The sequence below is a fragment of the Dasypus novemcinctus genome, chromosome 31 (assembly GCF_030445035.2).
Source record: "Dasypus novemcinctus isolate mDasNov1 chromosome 31, mDasNov1.1.hap2, whole genome shotgun sequence".
NCBI lineage: Eukaryota > Metazoa > Chordata > Mammalia > Cingulata > Dasypodidae > Dasypus > Dasypus novemcinctus.
The window spans coordinates 28,329,653-28,351,133 of record NC_080703.1 but is presented as its reverse complement, the minus strand read 5'-3'; the positions used below and the strand labels follow the sequence as shown (position 1 = coordinate 28,351,133).

The window sequence follows — 21,481 nt, the reverse complement described above, 5'->3', positions numbered from 1 at the left end:
ACATGTGAGAGAGCCTGAGAAGAGAAGAGGCAGGACTTGGTGCCTATATAACACATGGCCACGGAAATAAAAAGCAGATGTATCCAGATGTTATGTTACCAATACATAATTCATCTGTGGAAAATGAGTGCTAAGTTCACATTCAAAATCCATTCAAGTAATAAAAAACTTATCCATGGCATAATGTAGGATGAAATGTTCATGCCGTGATCTGAGACATATGTCTCGAATTTTACCATCCTAAAAATTTATAATCCATTACCATTAATGAGTTATAAAGCTGAAGAAAAAAGCTTTTTTAAACTATGAGTAGTAATAATAATAAAATTCTTTCAACCACTAAAGGACAGACAGAAGTATCTTTTTATTCTCTCCACAGAAAATATTTTGAAATTGTTGCCATATGGGGAGCTAATCAGAGGGTATGAAGTAAAAAAAAAAATTATTTTGGAAGTGAGATAGGGTGTTAATATTGCTATTTTGCCATACTGGTGGTATTCGTCAGTTTTTAAAAATTGTTTCTTGAAACCCGATTTTATCTCTAAATAAATATTCAGTTTTGTAACATATTTTATATGTGTATTTTTTTCTTTTGTTAGGGAACCCCCAAAGTGTATAAGCTTTAGGTTAAACAAAACCTGGACTGTCCCTGGGTGAGAGTTGTCTGGATTATAAAACTCAAGTACATAATCTTAACCTCTGGCCCATCTATCCAGAACGTTTTGGAGTTAAGCATCGATTATTTTCAACTTTAATTTTGCTTGCTAGTTTTATCTGCAATTGTTTAGTTCTATCCTATAAACTGAGTTAAAATATTCCCTAATTCTGATTCAAAAAGAAGAATGTTACCCATTCTGCATAGCATACATAGTATTTGAGAAATTTATTTAAGCAGAGCTTTATGATTGGTTCAAAACAGAGATATGATGTGGCGTCACCAAGGTCAAATATATATGAAAGTCAGAAGATCTCAACATTTAGAGAGTTTCAGGAATTGTAACTAGTTTCATTGAAAAGTGTTTGCTTTACAAAAGTACACAATAACCTTGAAACACTGCCAATGGAGTGGAATTGTCTATCATCTATCAATACTACTTTGCCCGCAAAACAAATGGTAAATAATTATTTTCCCTCCGTTTTGTAATTGAACACATAAAATGTGTTCTGACTTACATGGAGACCACCCACTGAAATCTGAGTGTGCATAATAAACAAATTTGCAATGTCAGTGCTCATTTTTCTATTTTTCCCCAATGCCCCTGTGTCTTCCATAAAAGATAATCTGTAACATTAGTTAGGGATAAGACATAGGGATATTGGTTGGCCACTTGAACTGGCCTATTAGCCACAAACATAACTTTCCTTTTAATTCCATTCATAAACAAATCTTATCTTTATTTGACTTGCTGGGGTGCGATAAATAGCTTAAAGTAAATGGAGCACATTATGTCATGCCATTTTCAGTTTTCTAGTGAAGGGAAAGCAAGGACAAAATATGCTTCTAAATTTTTGTCTTCATCTGTATCATCACACAAGTCTATAAATTGTGTCCATGGTGGAAACTGGTATGCAAGATTAGAAATGTGTCTGTCTCTCTTTGAAATTGCTGACATATGACATGAACTAACCTTGTCAGAAGCCTTATCACTCATTGAAATTAATGACGAGTGGAATCCAAATAAAAGGAAATGTGCTGTCACACATAACATAGTCAACTTCAAGATGAATAGATAACCAATGCTGGAGAAGACCGTAATGCTTTAATAATACTTCTTGATCAGTAGTGGGGTGATATGAAACTCTTGCTAGTGCATACCTACACCGTTGTGTAGTGTATACTTGAGGCATCTTTAGTTTCCTCTGCTGAAATCAGAGCATAAGACCCGAAAGTTGTATACTTTTTTTTCACTTCCCTCATGTTACTTTTTAGCTCTCATATTACTAAAAGTAATTTCTCCACTTTCTGCAAACTACATGAAAAAGCAATTCATATCAATTCCATTTGTTTTTGAAGACTCTTATTTTTAAAACTAGATCATTCCACAGTTAGTTATTCTAATAATTTTTGAAAAATCGCTCCAGTTAGGAAAACCTGTTGTTCGTTGTTCATTATGAAGAGTACAGCTTATAGTAAAAGAAACAGGCATTCTTGTATGAATTAGCATTGGACACAGGTACTCTTTACTCTTATTCTCTAATAGAAGTAAATATAGATGACATTTTGATATATATCAAGTTTCTTTATCTTTCATTTGCTTTGTATGCTGTTATTATGTTTTTCTGAGAATAATATACTAACTTCACCCACCAAAACTGTTCTTCTATTTTTATTCCCTTAGCTCTTAAAGGAGTAATTGTCACTGGTTATATTTTATCTTTTAAAATACTTTATCGTAATAATATTTATTGTATAAGGTTATTGTTGAATTTGCCTCATTGAATTCTAAGTTCTGTTTTATATACAAATATAGATAATGAATAAGACATATGAATGACATGTACCTGAGAACTTAGATTTTTAGGTGTTAACTAGATGTGTTGACAAAGAAGAGAGGAAAAAATAAATCTTATTAAAAAGCTTTAATAATTAATAACGATATAGTAAACAACAGCTTTAAGATAATTTAAACAAGTCCAAGGATGTAGAGAAGGCAAGATAACCTTTCTTTTCTTCAACCTCAATCATTGATTCATTCATTTATTCACTCCATAGCACTTCTCTATTGAGCACTTAGTATGTCCCGTTGGTTATACTAGGACAACAGACAATGATAAATAATAGCCCAGCATCCTACTTGCTACGATGGAGATCAGGAGAGTATGCTGCAGGAGCAGAGAGAGGGGTATCTAACCCTGTAGATGACCTTGGTGGTTGGTGGTAGTTGCACACAGAATGTAATGCCCTAACTAGGAAAAATAAGACAGAAGTCGAGTACAGAGGAGAATAAGTATATTCTAGGCAGAGGGAATAGAGACCAATGTAAAGATTGGGATCAGTTGCCAACTCTTCCTGGATTGGAGCAGCAGTGGGGTGAGGTAGCTGGATGTGGTACCTCTGGTACTTTCTGTTTCCATTTTAACTGCAAAAAGCTTTAGAGCAATGCTTTTCAAATTTATTGTGCATGAGAGTCACCTGAAGAGTCCGTTGAGTCAAGATTGCTGGGCCTTAGCCCCAGAGTCTGATTCAGTAAGTCTAGGGAAGGGCCCAAGAAATTGCGTTTCTAATTAGCTGGTAAGTAAAGTTAATGCTCCTGGTCAGGGGTTGCATTTTAAATAGGACCGCTTTAAAATTTGGGGGCAACATTTATTAGATACTAGATAGGAAACAATATAGAAACTAATGATGATATGACAATGATGATGAGATGATGATGAGATGATGACATAATAATAGGTTGATGAGGTTGAGATGATAAGATTATGAGGATGTCAATAACATGACGGTGATGACGACATGATAATACAATGGTGATATCGATAAAATAAAGATGGATGACGTGACCAAAGGAGAAGCAATAGAAATCCATAAAGGTGGGTAGAAAAAGGGGTCTTTCGGTAGAATCTGGTAAGTGGGAGAAAGGTTTCTTAAATATGTGTTTTAGTTTGCTAAAAACTGCCTAAAGCAAAGTACCATAAATGGACTGGCTTTCATAATGCTGGATTATTGGCTGGGATGTTTTCAGCTCCAAGGCTGAGAAAAGTGTTCAAGTCAAGGCCGCTTTAGGCAATGCCTTCTCCCCAGAGACTGGCTGCTGGCAGTCCTGGACTCCCCTGTCACATGGAAAGGCATGTGGTGGCATCAGCCCATTTCTGTTTTCTACTCAGTCACCGTTGTCTACAGCTCTGGCTTGGTGGCTTCTCCCACTGTTTGTGGCTTTCTATTTGTCTCTCTCTCCACTTTCATCCCATTTATAATGAATTCCAGTAAGAGGATTAAATCCCACCCTGGGTCATGCCTGAATGAAAAGTTTCCACCTAGAGTAGCTTTCTACCCCCAGGGATGGATTAGCCATAAGGACATGATTTTCCGGGGTCCATTAAAACCTCAAACAAACCACAGTATGTTGGAGCGTAAAATAGTTAATCGTCATACATGATAATAACATTCACAAAACTATAAGTTATATTGTTATCATTTGCATGGCATTCATTATATCATTATTTCCCAAACTTCAGTTATCTTGCTTCTGCCTTCATGATGTTGGCACATCCATGTACTGCCCGTGCTATCATTTAACTTAATGTTTTTCTAGAAATCATTTTTATATGTAATCTCTTTTTAATATCACTTAGACTTGTCACTGCCACACTATTTGCTAAATTCTGGGTTTACTGGGACAGTTATATATATATATATATATATATGTGACATACAAGTATCTTTCTAATACATATTAAAATACCTTACCCTTAAAAAGAGAAAAGGAGCCTGCCTTTATAGTCCTTGGTCATGTGTTCTTCATTTATTTTTCTCCTCTGATTGTAATTGCTACAGAGCCCTGTTGTAGGTAGGCCCTTAACTTTAACAAGTGAATATTGTATTCAAGTCAGGGTACTCTTACAGAGCAGCAGTGTGAAGACTTTAGCGTTGCTGATATTTTGGATTAAGGGTTTGTTTTATTGGCTCCATCACACCTCTAGTTTGCCTAGTAGTCCCTGGGAAAGCGCTACTGCCGCATTTTTTTCCATGGAGGAGCTCAGTGATCATCCTGATTATGAACAGAACCATTATCTTCTCATTTAAAGTTGGTGGGATTTTCATGGGAGAGTTTGTGGCACTGGCCAGTGCAGCCACTTCTGTGATAGAATGGGGAACAGTGAGGACTACATTAATGTTGTAGCGTGGACTGAATTTTTATCGGTTATCTAAGAATTAGAAGTCTTCATTCCTTGTTTGGTATATTATAATAACTTTTCTCCAACAGGACCCCTCCTTAGTGTCAAAATGCTGGACAGAAGTTCTTAAAGTTAGTTATCTAGGAAGCCCATCTATAGAAAAGAACTCTTTATTTGCAAAACTTTCATGAGCTGTGAGTGCAGGCTGCTTTGCTGAACTGTGAGCATGAATAGGCCACTTACCTGTTCTCTGCCAAAGTTTTGGGTCCTGCAGGATATTGGCTATAAGCAGAAAGGATGATGTGATATACATGCAAATGTTTTGCGTTATTAACCTACACAGGTTAATGGATGGCGCTGACTTAATGAAGTGCTTTAACCCACAAACTGTTAGTGGACCCATTTACTGAATTAAGGAATTCTTACAACACTACTGACATTTTGGTTTGGAGGGGGCAGCTTGTATCATTCATTCAGTAGGCAATGCTAAGTTATTTGCTTTGGTGATGAGTGCTGTCTCAAGTTAAGCTTTATACTTTCGGTTGTCTCTGTTTTGATTCTGCTTAACATGTGATCACGTTCATAGTTTTAATGATGGGTCTTCCAAGAGTTTAATGTAGACCCCTGAGTATTTATACACCGAAGGTATTCGCAAAGATTCTTTCTTTTCAGGGAGAGCTCTGTTGGGTAATGAACAGGCATTTCTCCTTGAGTCCCATCTTTCTTCATCAGATTCTTGAACTGCTCCTCTGTTGGATTGTGGAGATTTGCTCAACCAGCCTGCACATTCTGTCCATGGAGCCTTCCAGGTCCCAGCAGCTGAGGCAAGGTCACCAAGAAATTATTCTGTCCTCCCAGGAGACTCCTAGCTGTTTCTTTAAACTCCTTCCATTCGTTTATCTCTTCTAGGTCACTGGGCCATGGGTTAGTATTTCTGCCATAGTAAAATCCATGACGTGGCGCAGTGGTATGCTGGAGTTGGCGCATGCCGCTTGTGAGAGTCAGTTATACTGGTTATACTGGTTGATGATTGTGAAATTTTCTGGAATTTTGTGAGCCAGTTGTTGAACTGTTCGTCGGTTGAAAGAAGCCACGTGAGAGTGTTCACATGATAGAAATCAACAACTCCAGAAGTTAGGGCTTTTTGTTTTTTCCCTCAGAGACTCGGAATCTCAAAACACCACTAACCCCGAGTTCATTTTCTGTTTTGATCTCCAACTCCAGCCAATTTGCCTTCCACTGAATAAAGCAGGTAGTGGTTTCTTTAAAGGAAGATTTAGTGATTGTATTTCAGAAAAGGCTTTTTCGCTGTTTGCCAAATTCCACATAATATTCTCCAAAGCAAGGCAAAACAAAGCAAAAACAAATCCTAGTCCTCTGGACTATGCAAGTAGTTTGGAATGTATAAATGTATGACTATCTCATTTTTAAACTATAAATTATTTGTTTCAACTACCCTAGGGGACATATCATACAACTTGTTAGAAATTAGGGAGAAAATTAAACTGAAATAAACAGTTTAAAATCTTGCAGAGCAACAATTTTTAGAAGCTTAATTATTTTTGGTATTAGAAGATCTGGAATTTGTATAGTTCATTTACTGTACATAAAACTCCTTTTAATTAAGTGTGTGGGCATTTAGTAGCCAGTGTGTTATTTAACAGATAAGCTTTTTTTCCCCACTGGCAAACGGCTCTATCTTAGTTTAATGAGTACTTTTACAACTTATGGATATTTTCGCAGAGTCTGTCTCTTCCAAGACTGACATGCTTGGTGAGAATTCACATTTATCTAAAAAATATATATTTCTAGGATCTTGTCATCAGTTTATCGGAGGACAGTTAATATTAACTAGAATGGCACTAACAAGCTAATGTCCCATTGAATAATGGCATTTCTTGATTTCTAATCTAGGGCTTTTCAGTTTGACAAGCTTTAATAAACTTGTTACTTTTTCTCATAAGATAAAATCAGGCAAACCAGAATTCACTAGACCATTCAAGAGCCCAATCTGCCTCTTATTCAAAAGAAGGTTGTTATTGATGACAACAACCAGTACTGTAAAAATGCTTTAGGATTTATGAAATAACACCCAGTACCTCTAAAGTGCTTATGTGTACCAGGTATTAGTCAAAGGACTTTAAACTTAATCACTTCTTTGAGACTTTGAACAATTGTCTGAGTTGGGGTTATGTCGGTTTTCACAAATGAGGAGACTGAGGCCAAAGGAAATCGAGTAATTTGCTCGAGGTTACACAGAAAATAAGTTGTAAAGCAGAATTTGTAATGGGCAGCTTGGCCTTTAGGGTCTAGGCTTTTAGTCATTATGCAGTAATCTTCCTTCTTCTCCTTGAGTCTTTGGAAAGCCTGCCAGTAAAGGGCAGATGCCTCCTATTTGCTGGGCTGTAAAAGCTCAGTCCCTTCTGAAAAAGACAAGAACAATTTGGCGAAGAAAAAGCAGAATTGTCTCATTATCGGAACCAGTTCAATCTCTTCATTGTGGGAAATATTATGGGGCAAAAGGGATATTCCACTAATCACCCAAAAAAGAAGTTGTCTCAGAAATTGAAAGTGTCTTTATTATTTTGAGAAATTCTTTCAAGTACTAGGCAGATTTTCCTAAAATATCCTGAAGAAAGCAGTCTTAGTAGAGGTTTATAATTATGAAAAATAGAAGCTTGATATAAATATTTCATAAGTTTCTGATAATAAAATTACAATAAATTTGATATGAAATGCCAAATATTATTTTTATTGTCAGATCATTTCTTCTTGAACTTGAGCATGAATTTATTCTCATAGTTAATATCTCACAGCCCCAAACACAATAAATGCTGAAAATATATTCACAGAAGCTTATCTGTGCAAATCCTTCTTCCAAATTTTATAATGAAGAAATTACTTTGCCTGTTAATTGCTATCACATTTTCTATCTACGCTCTAAGGTAGTCATCTTGAGGAAATTATTGTGTTTTATAGTCCAAATCTTTTCGATTTAGGACTTTAACAGCCTAAGTTCTCTTCACAGTTAATTTTGCTATGTCAATAAAATATGAATGAATTGGCTAATAACACAACAAAACCATTGTATATTATGGAATATAGGTTATTGTTAATGAATTTGCTGAATTGTCCCCATAATTCACTGTGAGAAAGCATTCTTCTCTTTTGCCTCAGCCTGGTTTAGAGAGAAAACAGATTGATAGCATGTCATGAAGAAAGTGAGCATGCAAGTAAGTTCTTCTGGGATGCATGGGAAAAGTGTTTTAGGTAGCCCTGGAGATGGAAAATGGCCCAAGCAGGAAACCTGTCTACCAAAGAGAGAGGCAGTTATTCTGTGACATCAGTGTTTCTCAATTGCTCTCTTTCCTTGACTTTTAACAATTTCACAATACAGATCAAATTTTGGTTATTGGTTAGAAACTTACAAACAAGTAAAATACATCTTTTTATTTCCACTGATTCTATGTTGCTTCCTGGAAAACTTAAAAAAAAAAAATAATGTTCACCTTTGGTCAAAGGAGGAACAGTTAAAAGAGAGATTTGATAAGTCTAAACTAAGAAAACCTTTCATGGGCTACGGGTGAAAGGGCGGGGTGCATGAATTTTAAAAAATGGTCTCTACTGACAGGAGATTAATTGTACTTAAAAAATAAGTATAGGAATGAGCAGTATAACACTGTCCAGTGACTTTTTTTTTTTCTCAGCACATTTTGGTACTACAGATACGTAGTATCACATAGTATGGGGAAACACTGCCTTGTATCTGAAAGCATCCTGTATATCAGTACTTTCTCTGTGAAGATGGAAATGTCCTGTCTGCAGTATCCAACACAGTAGCCAACAGCCACATGTATTCCTGAGCACTTGAAAAGTGGCTATTGTAATGGGGGAACTGATTTTTTTTTTAAAGAGGTACCGGGGATTGAACCCTGGACCTTGTATGTGGGAGGCAGGAGTTCAACCATCAGGCTACTTCTGTTTCTCTGGATTTTTATTTTATTTAATTAATTACATTTGAATTTAAGTAGCCACATGTGGCTAGTGGTTCCCGTATTGGACAACACAGAGATATATGCTTGGAATTGACTGGAATAAAGACAGCCTAACTCTAGGTCCTTCATATATTGTTGAGTAGCAGAACAACCTTGGAAAGTCATTTCACTTTCTGTGTCATAGTATCCTCCTCATCATCATGGGGTTATAAATGGTACCTACCTATGGGAATTCTAAGATCACTACATATATCAATTAATACATAGCTCTTAAGAACTGTATTTGTGCTAAAAAAAAAAAAAAACCATAGGCATTGCTATTCCTGTTATCTATAATTTTTTGAAGATTGTAATGACATAGAAACTCAAAAGAGAAGGAATTGTAATAGCTCTACCATAATAAAAGGAAAATGACAAAGGTGAGGTGGAATTTTAGGTGATCCTAGAGGAATGGAAAGTAATTGTAAGGTGACCATATATCCCAATTTGCTTTGTAGAGTCCCAATGCACTCCATGTACCTCCATTTAATTATTAATAACTCCCTTCTGAGCTCTCAAAAATATCCCAGTTTATAAGATACATTTTACAGTCACCATAGAATCAGCTATAGGTGTGCAGCCCAGGTTTTCCAAGTGGAGGGAAGAAGACAAAATAAGGTATAGGTACAAAAATAACTACAAAGTGGCATGAACAATGAGTGAGTATTGGGAAATAGAAGGAACTAGGGGTAGATATGGGCCAAGACACATTTTGGAGAAGGGAAGAAAGCCTGGGTAAAGAAATTATATTTGATTGTACACATTATTTTTGCTATTATTGGACTGCTTCTGAGTCAATGCAAATTCACTTTCAGAAAAGCAAGATTCTGATGGAACTAGAGAAAACCCCTTGGTGTATCAAGAAAAGGGCCTTATTTCATTTGACGTTCTGGTTGGCTTTCCATTATTGATATAATTAAAGGATTGTATATATGGTTGAGAACAAAATGCTTTACTTCTATTACCCATTAGCTTCCAGTAACCAAATTTGGAGTATGGTTAATATGAAAATTACCAGTTAAGTGGGAAAAAGGTGGCTTATTATATTTGTTTTCCTGGCCCAAGGAAAAAACTTAGAAAGAGTTCATCTTGTTGCAATAAAGAATTATCTCAACATATCTTATCGTGGTAATCTTTAAACTATATCCCTTGGCCTCCATTCTATTTAGATGGCCATACATAATAAAACTAGGAGAATTAATTATTGACAGTATTGCTCATTGCAATTTTGGGGAAACTTAGAGAGTTTTAGACTGTGAAAGAGAATATTTGCAAAAAAAAAAAAAATAGGAAAAAGGTAAAATATCAAGTTATGGGACAAAATAAACTGGAAAATTATACTTTATATGGTACCAGAATGTGGCCCTAAATGTAATAGTTTTACTCTCCCAAAATGTCCTCTCTATTTCTAATTGCATTTTGAACTAAGATGCTGGCCATTGGGTAAGCCAAGGGTCTCCATACAAATGTTGTGCGTTTCAGCTCTTTGCCAAATGATATTTTAGCCCATCATGAAAGCAGACGTTAGAGGTGATCCCTGAGGCATTCCATGGGCAAACAGAACAAAGGTCCATTCAGGTATCACAGTCACTTCTGGATATCTCGGGAAAGGCCTCAAATTCTAATAGTTACCCTTCGTAGCGTTGCTGACATTGTCATCTCTTCCAGGGTAACCAGCCATGGGTAGTTTTTCCACAACAAACCAATCATTACAGTATGGGACTCATGAGCTCTTTGGGTTATTTTCAAGCTCTAGACCTGACTTTTAAAATAATGCCTAAGCATCCCAACTTTTAAAGTGTGTTTTTATTTTTGTTTGTTTTTCTTTCAAGAAACAGAGAGTTGGCTGAACTAATAAGAGTGAGTTGGACAAAGACCAGATGTCAATGGCATTGGGAGAATTGGGTAATCCAGGGCCATTGGCATCATTTATAGAAGTCACTCTTCTCTAGCTTGTAAATTAATTAATGAATTAGTTTGCAGGTGCTTGAAATGAACAATAACCTGTTTCCTGTGTTCCAAAGTACCATATATTTTAAAATGTGATTTAACATCTCAACCTCTGAGAGGAATTCAATGACTTTCGATTAAGCCTGTTTGTAAATAATAGAGCGACCTGTGCTTATGCAATCTGCTCAGGTTACAAAAAGTAATATTCAGAGCAAAAGTGAATCACATCTCCACAGAATTTTTAATAAAAACTAGGTAGTGATTTATAAATACCCTGAAATTAATTAGCTATCCTATTCACAATGATTGTTTCTTCACTGCTTAGTTACTCTTTGGTTCTTGGTGAAAATGGCAAACCACTGTTCTTTTTTTTTTTTTTTTTAATTTTTTTATTTTATTGACTTTGTAATAATATTACATTAAAAATATATATATATGAGGTCCCATTGAACCCTACCACCCCCACCCCACCTCTCCCCCCCCCCCCCCAGCAACACTCCCTCCCATCATCATGACACAGCCATTGCATTTGGCAAGTATTCTCTGGGCACCCCCGCACCCCATGGTCAACGGCTCACACCATGGCCCACACTCTCCCCCATTCCATCCAGTGGCAAACCACTGTTCTAATGACACAATTTGATCTCAAGCATAGTGGCTCCTGGGTTTTAAAACATGATCAACTGCTTAACATTCCCTTAAAGATAGATTAGTCCACCTAGGACTGAAAGAGCAGTGCTAATTTTAAGGATCTGTCTGATGATGGTGATGAAGAAGAAGAAGCAAACATTAAAAGTAAGACGAAGAAAATGATAAAAGCAAAAATATTTACAGGATGCTGACTATGGGCCAGACAGAGTGTTAAATATTTTATAGGTAGGTAATTTATATATTGAAGCCTCATAACAGTCCTACGGGGTAAGAAGATCCTAATCCCTCTTTTACTCATGACAGGAGGTGTGTCTAGTTAGTGGCAGAGCAGGATTCACAGCAGGCAATCGGGAGCTGTACTGCTGTTGACAGCAGCTATTACCTAGGCCAGTTGACAGAGAATCTTCAGATGATTCCATTTTGTGAGAAGGTCCATCCTTTCTTTATTGCTCATTTCCATACCTGGGCTGTGAGCCGGAAAAGAGAAACAGGACAGGTTTTCACCAAACTCTATTATAAAAGGCATCATTGCAGCAATTGTTTTTTGTAGTCATAGTCTCGATAATGGAGAGGCAATTGCCAGGCATACAAATGCAGAACCATAATGTACGGGGTTCGCGATACTGTGGCTAAAATTGCATGGCTTGCCTTGGATATATTCCCTTTGCTAGCTTGGCCATTGCTTGCCTGGGCAGTATTCATATTTGCCCTCGTTTGAGGCTATTAGAGACATAGCAGTGACTGCCCCAGCTCTTACTGTGGCCACTCTCTCATTTTGTGTCCCCAGCAGAGGAGAGCTTTGTGGAAGCAAGGTTATGTGGCAATGGTTCTGCTGAGAGAGGAGTCCAAAGCGTGTAGCAGCATTATCCACCCAGCAATGGATTGCATGTGCTAAATAATGTATGCTCTAAGACAGGAATGTGGTTTGTATTCATTTTTGAACAGTAAAAGAGTTGGCATGTCAGTCCCATGAGGGACTTTTTCCAAGGCTTTACCCTTGAGTGGATAAAAGAGTACAAATTCTATTGCACTGGAGATGAATAAAAACAAATTGGGGAGACCATCAGCAGAACAGACTGCTGCACGATGGAGTGCAAGGCTACTCCAAAACCACCAGACCAACTGCCTCGGGATCTCGCCAGCCACCAGATGCCGGGAATAGACTTGACTGGAGTTTGGCAGCAGAGCCCTGTGATTCCCATCCAAGGGGAACTGCCTGCAAAAAAATATTTAAGATTTTCTCTGTAAGCGATTTATGTTTTCAATGAGAGAAAGGAGTCTGTTTCAGACCTGGTCTGCTGCAAATAAAATGTGGCACTCCAACATCTTGGTTACAGAGAATGGAAGCCCAGGAGGTGAATACCATATGGATGATGGGGTGAGAAGTTGAACTTCACTTTGATGGTACAATGGAGTGGCTTTTAGACCAGTGGGTCAGCATCATTATTCCTTGAAAGGTACTACGGTGGCACTTCAAGGAAAGGGGCTGTGTTTATTTAAAATCATGATTCTCAACCGGGGAGCAATTTCATACCCCAGGGGACATTTGACAGTATCTGGAGACAATTGTCATCACTGGGAAGGTGCTACTGGCCTCTGGTGTGTAGAGGCCAGGGACGCTTCTATACATCCTACAATGCATAGGGCAGCCCCACCCAGCAAAGAACTATCCTGTCCAAAGTGTGAGTAGAGACAAAATTGAGAACCCAGGTTTAAAATCATCTGGACAGTGGGCATGTATTATAAACCTGCCTGTAGACAAGCGTTCACAGAGTATACTTTGAAACACTGAATAAAAGAGGGTTTTTAAATGATTATCTTTAACCTATTGATGCATGAGAAACTCTTATTTAATGTATCCAATATGTTCTGCTAAAGCAAACTAAGAGGAAAAACAAAACAAAGTACCATCTTATCCTCCTGCAATCTACTTCCAAACTATAAAGGAGGAAAATAAAAACCCCACAGCAACTCACTTTCCTCCAAACCTGGGCACACAAACACACATTTTACCAGAAGGTAGTTTGATTCATTTTCAAACTTGAGAAAAACGAAGCATATTAACAAAGCGCATTAAATGAATCAGCTGTTTAGGATGATCTACAAACCACTTCACTTTCCTGTTCCTAAGAAACACATCATGAATCTTGACACATGAATCCACTTGTTGGACGTTTAGTGCTTGATGATCACTTCCCCTTGAAAACGAAATTTTAAGGTTGCGTTTATTTAAATTCTGATAGAGGAGAAGGGCTTGTTGAGCTTTGTTTTGACTATACCTGTTTATTGTCCTCATTTTTCCCCTCCTGCTTATATTTGGATAGTTTGGAGTTTCTGTATGGTTTCACCTTCTGGAGTTTACTCTCGGGGAAGCTGTTTATGTTTATTTGTGCCCTTATCATCAAGAACATAAGATTGGTAGTATTTGGGGTGACCCCATGACTTCTGGAGCCTTACTCCCTGAGTTCAAATCAGGCTCCAGGAAGGTCATTTCTCATCTTCTTCTCTTCTGGGCCTCAGTTTCCTCATCTGTAAAATAATATTTGCCTTGTTGGGCTGTTATGAGGATAACATATAAAAGGCTTAAATGTTACCTATATTTATTAGAATCTCTATTTCAAAGATTAGTATCTTCCAAGATGCATGGCAAGCCATTTTCTTTAATTGCCTGAAATGGCCATTAGTATTTATCTGCTGCTTTAGCAGTCCCAGCCTGGGAAGGGCCTTGAACTCCCATCCCATAAGACTTAACAGCAATGCTATCCTGAAAAAGCATCTAAGAAAAAACCGTGCACTTGCCAATGATTTGCAGCTTCAAGAGAAATCCTCCAGTTCCCTCCTTCAACCAGAGTGCCATCCAAAGCCCCTCTTCTTCTGGAAAGCTGCTGTTTCTCCTGGGCTAGCCAGCTAGCACTGCAAATCCATGCAGTAGCATTTCAGTGTTCAGTACTGCCGGACAGTAAGTCCTCTTTACTTCTAAATAGGATTTACAAAGTGTGACTTTGAGCAATACAGAAAAGTCCTTTTTTTTTTTTCTGAAAGAAAGTCAATTTTTTATACTACCATTTATTTCTTTTTCTTAGTGGTTCAAAGTGCATTAAAAGCTAATCAATGATAAAATTCCAAATCCATCTAAAGACAGAGAATTGGGAAAGTAAGCAAAGCCACTTTTAATCTGGAGTGTGGCTGCTGTGATGCATTAACTCTCAGAGATTATTGATACTCCCCTTTTTTTTTTTTTTTTAAGCTACTCTAGTTTTGTCATCTGTCTTTGGCAGCCAGAGCTTACAAAATTGTTCTTCGCTTTTTACAATTTAATTCATTTTGGCCTGTGCATTTGTCAGACATGCTGGGAAACTTCTGCCAACTTTTTGTTGCTTAAAGTATATGTATTTTGAAAATGGGTGGGTAGGAAAGAAGTTGTAGTTCTTAAAACCAAAGAATGCCTTACAATGCTTACTTCTCACTCAATCCTTCATTGTATCATCAACAGGTAAATAAAATACTGAGGATTAAGAAGTATACCCCAGTGGGTCTTAAAATCTTTGGATTGATTTATTCAATAAAACTGAGAATATCTATGTCTTTCTGCAAAATTTCTAGAATTCACAAATGAGAATATGATATAGAAAATTACCTTTGTGTATTCCTTTCAAAGACATTTTGAAATACTTCTTTCCCCCACAACCATCTGGTGCTTCCACTATTTACAAATTATATAATCCATCTCTTCACACACAAGTTCCCTCTACTTATTCCAGCTTTGGTTTGCTCTTGATTGTTTTATTTTCTTTTTTTCCCAGTGAACACGTTGGCTATTTTTCTGGACACATTTATCATTTTAGGCATCATGCAGTTTCCTAAAGAGTGTTCCAGTTATGGAAATGCACACAAAGACCTGCTCGGGGACGGGGTATAATCAAGGAACCCATGTTGATCTTCATTTCGTGGTGTTTTCTTATTTGATCACTCAAGGGCACATTCCAAAGTGGTCCATCTGATCTGTGATACATAAAACTGGAGACATTTTTCTGGCTCCCTGGTGTTTTTAAAGGCTAGGCAATGGAGAAAATAAAAGGAAAGAAAGAAAGAAAAAATCCACTTTAAACAAAGCCTCATTTTAAAAGAATCCTGAATACAGAATGGAATTCCAAGAATTTGAAAAGAGGGGAGGTGAAAGTGGTAACAAACAGTTTTAAAAAGACCCTGGCAAGTTTAAGAGAATGGTATAAGAGTAGTAAAAGATAAATCCCATCTGTTTCATTGGGAGATAGGAGACCAGGAATCCACTTCAGCAAGTATGTAGCAGACACCTACTATGTATAAAAGGCATAAAGATTAAGTGATATGGTGAGTTAAGGAGGGAAGCAAAACACAGGAAGAAAGTAATAGGTTGTGGTGGTGGGGGGTTTTCTTTGTTTTCCTTTGAATACTGGAAAAGAAATTGAGCTTTATAAAGATACTATGACAATGAGTATACATGTTATTTTATTCAAATATGGGAAAAGATAACATTTCCCTGTGCAATTTGTTTTAAAATTCAGCTTTGATGAATGTCGATAATAAATTAGTATTAAGAAAATCTTTGAGAAAAACATTCATTACAAAGGAAGGGTTTGTGTAGTTTGGGTTTTGCTCCAGTCATACCTGGTCTCTTACTTCCTAATTCCTTCAAAGCAAACTGCCCAATACAGTTTTGACCAGTTTGTGTTTACACTTGATTATTCTGTTTTATTCTTCCATGCCCTCTGAACCCACCGTAAGAGTCTTAAATGGGGAAGACTGAGGGCAAGGAGAAGCTTGAAGCCCTTCACGTATTCAGAGGAAAGGATGATTCTAGAAACCTTTCAGAGGTTCTGAGATTAGGGAATAGAAGAAGCTAATGCTAAAAAAGTTCCTAACATGGAGGCTAGAAGAAAAAAGCTAACAGAAATAGACTTACTGTGATGGGTGGCTGGCATGGGGAATTTGGAGACCAGAGAGCAGATATAATGAGTTATATTTTCACATGAGGAATCTAAGAGTCACTGTCTTATAGCCAGTTGGAAATAGGGAGCGGGGCTGATCTGAAACCCCTAAGTATAGAATAGACGATTATAGCAAGAAACAAGTCTGGGTACTGTTAAAATTTGGCCTCTTGTCTCTTTGGGATAAGTGCTGTGTTCATTCTATTTTTCTTGTACTTGATGTAGTCTAAAAGTTTTTTAAGAACCTTCTGTATATCAGGAACTTTTGATAAAAGATGCTATTGATGGAAAGGTTGACACATTTCCTGCCCTCAGGGCACATGCAGATTAGTGCTAGAGATAGCCATTAAATAAGCAAACCAAAAATATGTTAGATAAGGATACACTAAATGCAATGAAGGAAAAGAACACGGTGCTGTAAGGTGATACTTCACTTAAGATGGAAAGTATGGTAAGAACCAGGTAAGCAGAGTGGGACTGAGAGGGGGAAGGGTGGAGGGTTGGAAATGAGATTGAGTCTGGGCTAAAATGGGGTTTCAGAGCTAGTCCCATCCTTTGAAATTAGTAGAAATTTATCCTCAGGTTAGTGGGGGGCCACTGCAGCATTCTACTCAAGAGGTGCAGTAGTCTGTGATCCAGGTCACATTCCATTCCATTTCCAGGCTATTTCACTGTTTTCCTGGACCCAATAAGTCTCTCCACTGAGACCGCAACACACTGTTTTGGAATGAAAAACCTGTACTATTGGCATGTTGAATATGTGTTTTAGATTTTTTTAAAAAGTGAGACTGTAGAGATACAAAATGCCTGTTTTTCTTCATTCTTCCCTCAAATCACCTACTAGCCTTAACTTTTCTCCATGGCACAAAAGAGCCTGTAGTTTGACCGCATGTGACTATTTGTTGCTGTGACCTCCCAAACTTGCTATTTGATAAATGCAGACGTCCCACTCCTAATAAAGCAGCTGATGAGTCTTCAGGTTAGAGCACAGCCACATGTTTCCCAGCTGGAATCTTAATGAATGTGCTTATTGTGTCTTTGTGGGCCGTTATGGATTTTCATTGAGAAAATCTGAGTTAGTTATATAAACTGACATCTCTTCATTGACAAGACATATGAACAAAAAAATTATTATTATTCTTACTGTTTTTATGATTGCTAAAATTTATCATGTACTTACTAATTTCCAGGCATTATTTTGTGTGCATTAGCTGCCTGAGTTTTTATAAAGACCTTTGGCATAGGGAAGTATTTATAGCTTCCTCCTATTAATGAGAATGCCAAGCCTCAGAGAAGTTAAAGGATCTTCCCTAAATTCCTACAGCCAATGAGACACAGCAGGGATTTACACCCTGACAGTCAGGGTGATTTCAGAACTTTGGAATAATAGTAGTAATACTTAAAACATCATGAGCACACATGTCTACTGATTATGGCATGTGTAACTATAAACACCCTCACATTACGTATTCCAAGTTGATGGGGATAATTTTATCATTTCTGTTTTGTCATAAAATATTGTGACAGAGTCGAGCGATGGTTCTCAACTGGAGATTTTGCACCCAGGGAACATTTGGCAGTGTCTGGAGATATTTTTGGTTGTCACACCAGGGATGGGTGCTACTAGGCTCTAATTGGATAAGGCATGGTTGCTGCCAAATATCCTACAATATACTGGATACGCACACACACACAGCAAGAAATTATCCAGTCCAAATTGTCCATATTTTCAATGTTCAGAAACCTTTATTGGAGCAATTTGAAGAGGATCTTGAATGTAAATAGAGAAAAGTGCCTTATCAGCATTGTGAACAAGGAACACTCAGCATCAAGTAGCAGTGTGAGGATTGGTGGAAAGGTCCAAGATAAGAGCCATTCATTAATTTATGGAATTGCTATTTAGAGAGGGATTTCTATGTATTGGGAGTTATTCTGGACAGTAATGGTGAAATAAACATTATGTGGAAGTTTCATTGGAGAAAAAGAGGGAAAGGGGAGTAGAAATGCATAAAATATGCACAGGGGCAGAGCATTTGTGCCAAGAATGAACTGTTTTCTTCTACCAGGGAGGGAGATGACACACTATTTTACAGGTCTAAGGAGACTCCTAGTGTGATCAGGGACAAACTTAAAAGCTAAATGTTGCTGCCAGGAGTACCTGGTTACTTCTTTTTGTCTCGTTTGTGGCTGACTTAAGTTAATCCAAATGAAAAACCAGAGAGGAAAAAAAGGAAATTATGGACAGACTGGGTAGCTTAAGACAATAGAAATCTGTACCCTCCCCAATCAAGGTGACAGAGTAACATGATTCAGGGCTCTGTTCTCCCACAGAAGCTTTGAACAACTAGCAAGAAGTGGCAGAAACAACTTTCTCAAAGCTCCAGAAAAAAATTAAAGGACTGAAGTAATAGGGCGAATGCCAAATCAATAAAATGGCTTCTTAAAAGCAGTAGAAGCGCGTGGTGCTCTCTGACTGGCACTTTCCCCTCCCCTCATAGAGTATGCCTAGAGCCAGCTCTTAATTCCAGCATAGATCCTTGGTTCCAGTTCTGGAGGGAGCAGATTAATCCTCATGCACATAATGGAAGCATGCATGTTTGACTCAATTTGTCTGGTGGTGGCATGAGTTTTGCTGTCCCAAAACCTGCCTAAATTACAGAGTCCTCCTACAGACTGCTAAGAGAAAGCAGTCAAGTTGTGCTGCCTGGGGCACGGGATTGCAAGCTGTAGGACATACGGTGCCATGCTGGGACTACGAAGAAATTGTTTCCTAGGGGAGGGGGGCTTTCATATCCTTATAAACTTGGAAATCTCAGGACCACACACACATGGCAAAGACAAGACACATGCACAGAAAGGAAGTCCCTTATGCTTTGGTCTGGAGCTATTCTCTAAACTCATTGCATGGATGAGATCACTTGCATATATCAATCTGCAAAGACTGGGGAAAGTATTTTATTTTTTTAATCTTTTTTTATCATTACACTGCATGCATTTGCTTTTTAGATTATGTAGGGAATAAACAGTCAAGTTACAAACCGAAAACACAATAGTACTGGCATTTATATTTACCCATGTCATTACCCTCCCTGGAGAACTTTATTCCTTTTTCTGGTTTTGAACTATTGCCCTTTCCATTCAACTTGTGGAAATCTCTTCTGCATCGCTGGCAGGGCCAGTCTAGTAGTGATGAACTCCCTCAACTTTTGTTTACCTGGAAATATCTTAATCTCTCCTCGTTTTGAAAGACAGTTTTTGCATTTTTCATTCCACTTCCTTCCTGCTTTCATTGCTTCTGATGAGAAAGCAGCTAATCTTATGGACGCTACCTTGTGCATAACTCATTGTTTCTTTCTTGTAAATTTCAGAATTCTCTCTTTATCATTAGCATTTGACAGTTTGATTACAATATTCCATGGGGTGGATCCAGTTGGGTTTATCCTGTTTGGAATTTGTTGAACACCTTGGGTATGTAAATTCAAGGCCTTCATAAAATTTGGGAAGTTTTCAACCAATATTTCTTTGAATTATCCTCTCCGCCCCTTTCTTTCTTCTCCTTCTAGATTACCACTTGATGTGCCCATAGGTTTCTCAGGCTCTTTTCGCTTTTCATCAGACTTTTTTTCCTTCTGCTCCTCAAACTGGATGATTTCAATTGTCTCCAAAAATATACTGTACATTATGCAAGCTCATAGAGAGAGAAGTTAGAGCAAAAATTTCCAAGGACAGGGGACAGAGGGAATGGGAAGTGACTGCATAATGAGTGTAAGGTTTCCATTTGGGGAGAAGGGAAAGATTTAAGAATGGAAGGTGGTGAGAGTACCATAATATTGTGAATGTGATTAATTCTGTTGGGTGGTATGCTCTGAGAGTGGTTGAGATTGGAAAGCTTGTTGGCTATATGTTCCCAATAGAGTAACTAAAGAGATTATGACAATTAAATGTGATACATGATCCTTGATGGGATCTATCAAGGGAAGTGAAAAGGCTCAAAGGGACAGTGTTGGGACATATGAAAAAAATTAGAATATAGAGTGTAAGATTTATATCAATGTTAAGTTCCTTTAACCTGATAACTGCTCTTAAAATGGTTATATAAGTGAATATCCTTGATCTTAAGAAATGCACATGGCAGTCTTAAGTTTTGAAGGTATATTGTCTATACATACTACACTCAAGTGTTCAGAAAATGAATTGAGAGCCATATAGACAAGATGATATGGCAAATGTGTCAAAATGTGAAAATTTGCAGATCTGGTTATCTGGGGGGTAAGGGTATGTTGGAATTCTTTTTATGAGGTTCCTATTATTTTTGTAATGTTCCTGTAAATTTGGAAGTATCTCAGAATAAAAGGTAAATGAAAAGCAAATGATGTTCTCAGAAGCCACATAGAGTAGTGACAGGATATATATACACATACATACATAAATATATATGCCTACATATATACATATGCATGTGCATATGCATATGCATATACACATACATGACTCTGGGTGTGTGGATTGAGAGGCCAAGAAGCTTGCACGGCTTTCAGGTTGCTCTGCTGGCCTGGGTCAGGTGCTGGCTCTGGTTTTCCAGTAACGGCCTTTTCTGTTTCCAGCAGTCCTATGCACCAGCTCCCCACCCCATGGCTCCTCCCAGCCCCAGCACAAACAGCAGCAGCAACAACAGCAGCAACAACAGCAGCGGGGAACAGTTGAGTAAAACCAACCTGTACATCCGAGGCCTTCCACCAGGCACCACCGACCAGGACCTGATCAAGCTGTGCCAACCGTAAGTGCCCTTCTGCTCTCTGTGCCACTGCTAGCCGCTTCCTTGCCCAGGTGCACTCAGTCCACAGCGGACTCTGGTATCGCCCTGGAGATAAACAATGTTCCCATGTGTTGGAGTTTTGGTGAGGAAGAGTCTTCGGAACAAACGGAACTTGACGTTGAGATCTGAGTGCAGATTATTTTAGGAATTGGAATTTGTTTAATTTTTGTTGAGGGGGTAGAGGTTCTTGAACAGATACACGAAAGTGTGCTGATTGACATGCAAGA

At 37.8% G+C, this 21,481-nt stretch overlaps 1 protein-coding gene across 10 annotated transcripts in view; it reads left to right on the top strand.

Annotated features, from left to right (window-relative positions):
* RBMS3 (RNA binding motif single stranded interacting protein 3) overlaps nucleotides 1–21,481 on the top strand; it is a 717,407-nt gene that overhangs the window by 126,353 nt on the left and 569,573 nt on the right. For 7 of the 10 annotated variants that reach the window (XM_071212855.1, XM_071212858.1, XM_071212851.1 and 4 more), the window contains exon 2: nucleotides 21,043–21,215. In XM_071212855.1, coding sequence (XP_071068956.1) covers nucleotides 21,070–21,215 — 146 coding nt within the window. In that variant the 5' untranslated portion in view covers nucleotides 21,043–21,069. The remainder of the gene's footprint in view (nucleotides 1–21,042; nucleotides 21,216–21,481) is intronic. The other 3 variants (XM_071212856.1, XM_071212850.1, XM_071212852.1) reach the window with 1 other exon arrangement.